The sequence below is a fragment of the Ascaphus truei genome, chromosome 3, assembly GCF_040206685.1.
Source record: "Ascaphus truei isolate aAscTru1 chromosome 3, aAscTru1.hap1, whole genome shotgun sequence".
NCBI classification, from domain to species: Eukaryota; Metazoa; Chordata; class Amphibia; order Anura; family Ascaphidae; genus Ascaphus; species Ascaphus truei.
Genome location: NC_134485.1, coordinates 420,410,603 through 420,413,248, shown reverse-complemented (window position 1 = coordinate 420,413,248; position 2,646 = coordinate 420,410,603). Strand labels below are relative to the sequence as shown.

The 2,646-nt window shown below is 37.9% G+C and overlaps 1 protein-coding gene across 1 annotated transcript; it reads left to right on the top strand.

Annotated features, from left to right (window-relative positions):
• The first annotated feature begins 592 nt into the window (after positions 1-592).
• On the top strand, positions 593-1,522 carry LOC142490817 (odorant receptor 131-2-like). Its single transcript, XM_075593238.1, has one exon. The coding sequence runs from the start codon at positions 593-595 to the stop codon at positions 1,520-1,522; it is 930 nt and encodes a 309-aa protein (XP_075449353.1).
• The last annotated feature ends 1,124 nt before the right edge of the window (positions 1,523-2,646 follow it).

The window sequence follows — 2,646 nt, the reverse complement described above, 5'->3', positions numbered from 1 at the left end:
AAGTAATTTAACCAGGTTTCAGTGATTGTAAGAATGGTTGGAAGGGGGTTAGGTAGTGTATTTTAATATTGATAATGTATCCTATTTTTATTACTGGTTACCAATTCTATCTAGATCCCCATTCAGATCGCATAGGTTGCTACCGTGGTAATTAATGGTTTAATGGTTACAATTCTTTTTTTTATTATTTGTTATGTACTGGACTTTTTTTTTTATACATGTGTTTTATTGGGAATTTTTAATGGCAAAGTGCACTATTAGCCACTGTCCAGCTCTACTCATTATCCAAAAAGCGTAAAATGACAAGAAAGGACATTTTATTGCCCTTTATAATGTGACTGTCTGTACAAATCAGATTAGTCCTTTTTACATTGAGGACTATTTTCAGCTGTCTTTGCTTTTTAATTATTTACGGCAAGTATGGATTTTATTTTGTTTTTAAACGAAAGACCGAGCAATAAAAAAATTAAGATGTTTCCACATGTTCATGCCTTCGGAATAGTTTTTTTGTTCTGCGCTGATCATACTTTTTCTTTTTTTGTTGTTACAAGTTTCAAATCCACAAGAAAACCCAACCGCAGTCATTCAGCAAATGGCGAACCCTACGACTCTGTACAGCAATATCACCCAAGTGTCTGTCGATAGCAACAAGTACACTGAGACTGTGAGGATGGCCCTTCTAATATTGTTGGTCCTCTGCTTCTGCTTCTTCTTGTACTTCCTTACAATTATACTCTATGTCTACTTTACCACAGCTCATATTCGAGAGAACACTCGCTATGTCCTTTTTGTCCATATGCTAATTAATGACACACTGTATCTCATCCTGGGGCTCACTTTGTTGGTGGCTGTCTCATACAAGGTATACCTCCCTGTGTCATTATGCTATGTCTTAGTGACTATTGGCTCTATTTCATTTATTGTCACCCCATATAACCTGGCCGTCATGGCCCTTGAACGCTATGTAGCCATTTGCTACCCACTAAGACATGCAGAGCTTTGCACCCCACAGAGATCTCATGCTGCCATTGCAGTTATATGGGCAGTGGGACTCATTCCTAATATTGCTGATTTCATTGTCCTAAGCTCCTCAGTTGAGACAAAGTATTTCTCTCTTAATGTGATTTGTAGCTGGGCAAGATTATTGAAGGCCCCAGTGCAAAACACCATGAGATCAATCACCCTCATCCTCAGCTTTACCCTGGTGGGCCTGATAATCGTGTACACATACATTAGGATAATGCTGGTTGCACGAAAGCTTGGCTCAGGCAAATCTTCTGCCTTCACGGCTGGGAAAACAGTCATGCTCCACGCTTTCCAGCTCCTGTTATGCATGACCGCTTTCAGCTCTCACTTTACGGAGACATACCTCAAAGATTATTTTACTTTTTTGGCCATAGCCAACTTCCTCCTATTCATGTGTTTCCCTCGGTTTCTCAGTCCTTTCATTTATGGGATTAGGGACGAAGTGTTTCGCAAATATATAAAAAAGTTGCACTCTTCTGCAATCACTTCAGGATAGACGCACCAGCGACCTTACAATGTACAATGATGTCATAAGAATGTGACACCTTTGCCTGTTAGTAGAACTGCACATGAAGAAATGACCCGTGAGATTTCGAAAGCCCTGAATATAATACAGCAAAAAAAATAATCTCTAACTGATTGTCACGTACGGCACACCTGTGATCATGTGACCTGCAAACGGAAAAACATAAGCACACCCCTGTCATAGGTCAGCTACTAGATTGACAGTTTTACGACTTCTCTCTAAAAAGACGTTTTAATGGTGCCTAGATATATAAACACACTCATAAGTTCCCTTCTCTAACACTTAGACACACGTAAATCATATCAATAGACTCAGGCAACTAAATTTAAATGACAAATAGATATCTATCCTTAGCACCACTTACCCATGTAGTGTGTGCTATGGTTTGATTTGATCATACATATGTTATTTTTATTATGCACATAAGATGACATCACATGATATTCTCATTTTTAATAAAGTCATCCAAGTAAGCGGTGACCTGTGTGTCACTCCCTCTTTGTGATGCACAAGGGATGTCTCAGGAATGTTAGTTTTTTTTGAGTCTGACAGCCCAGGGTCTGGCGATCGTTTATTGCCTTCTAAACAACGCATATGTTCCTTTTAGTAGTAGCTCTCCAATTACGTCCTCTTTGTAGGTCTGCACAGTCACAGACCCAGAAAGAGTCTTGACCTATCATAACCCCAATCTATTGTAGTATGTCAATGTATGTATGTATGTATGTCTTTATTTATATAGCACCATTAATGTACATAGCGCTTCAAAGCAGTAATAGTGACAATCATAAATAATAAGATATAAATAACACAAAGGGAAGAAGTGCTTCAGACATAAAAGTAACATTTAGGAAAAGGAGTCCCTGCTCCGAAGAGCTTACAATCTAATGTTGTTGGTAGAAACAAGGAGACAAGAACACCCTTTTGACAGCACTCGTAATTGAAATGTAATGATGAATTAATTAATACATAATGCTTTATTATTCTCAAATAAAATAAATGGTGAAATGTTAAAGTAAGAAACAACTAACATTGGTGACACAACATATAAGACAGACTAAAGTGCTTAATACTAAAATTGAAACATAGGGGGGAAG

Bases quoted from the DNA above. Each gene is read 5' to 3' on its own strand.
- LOC142490817 (XM_075593238.1), top strand. From the start codon at position 593: ATGGCGAACCCTACGACTCTGTACAGCAATATCACCCAAGTGTCTGTC.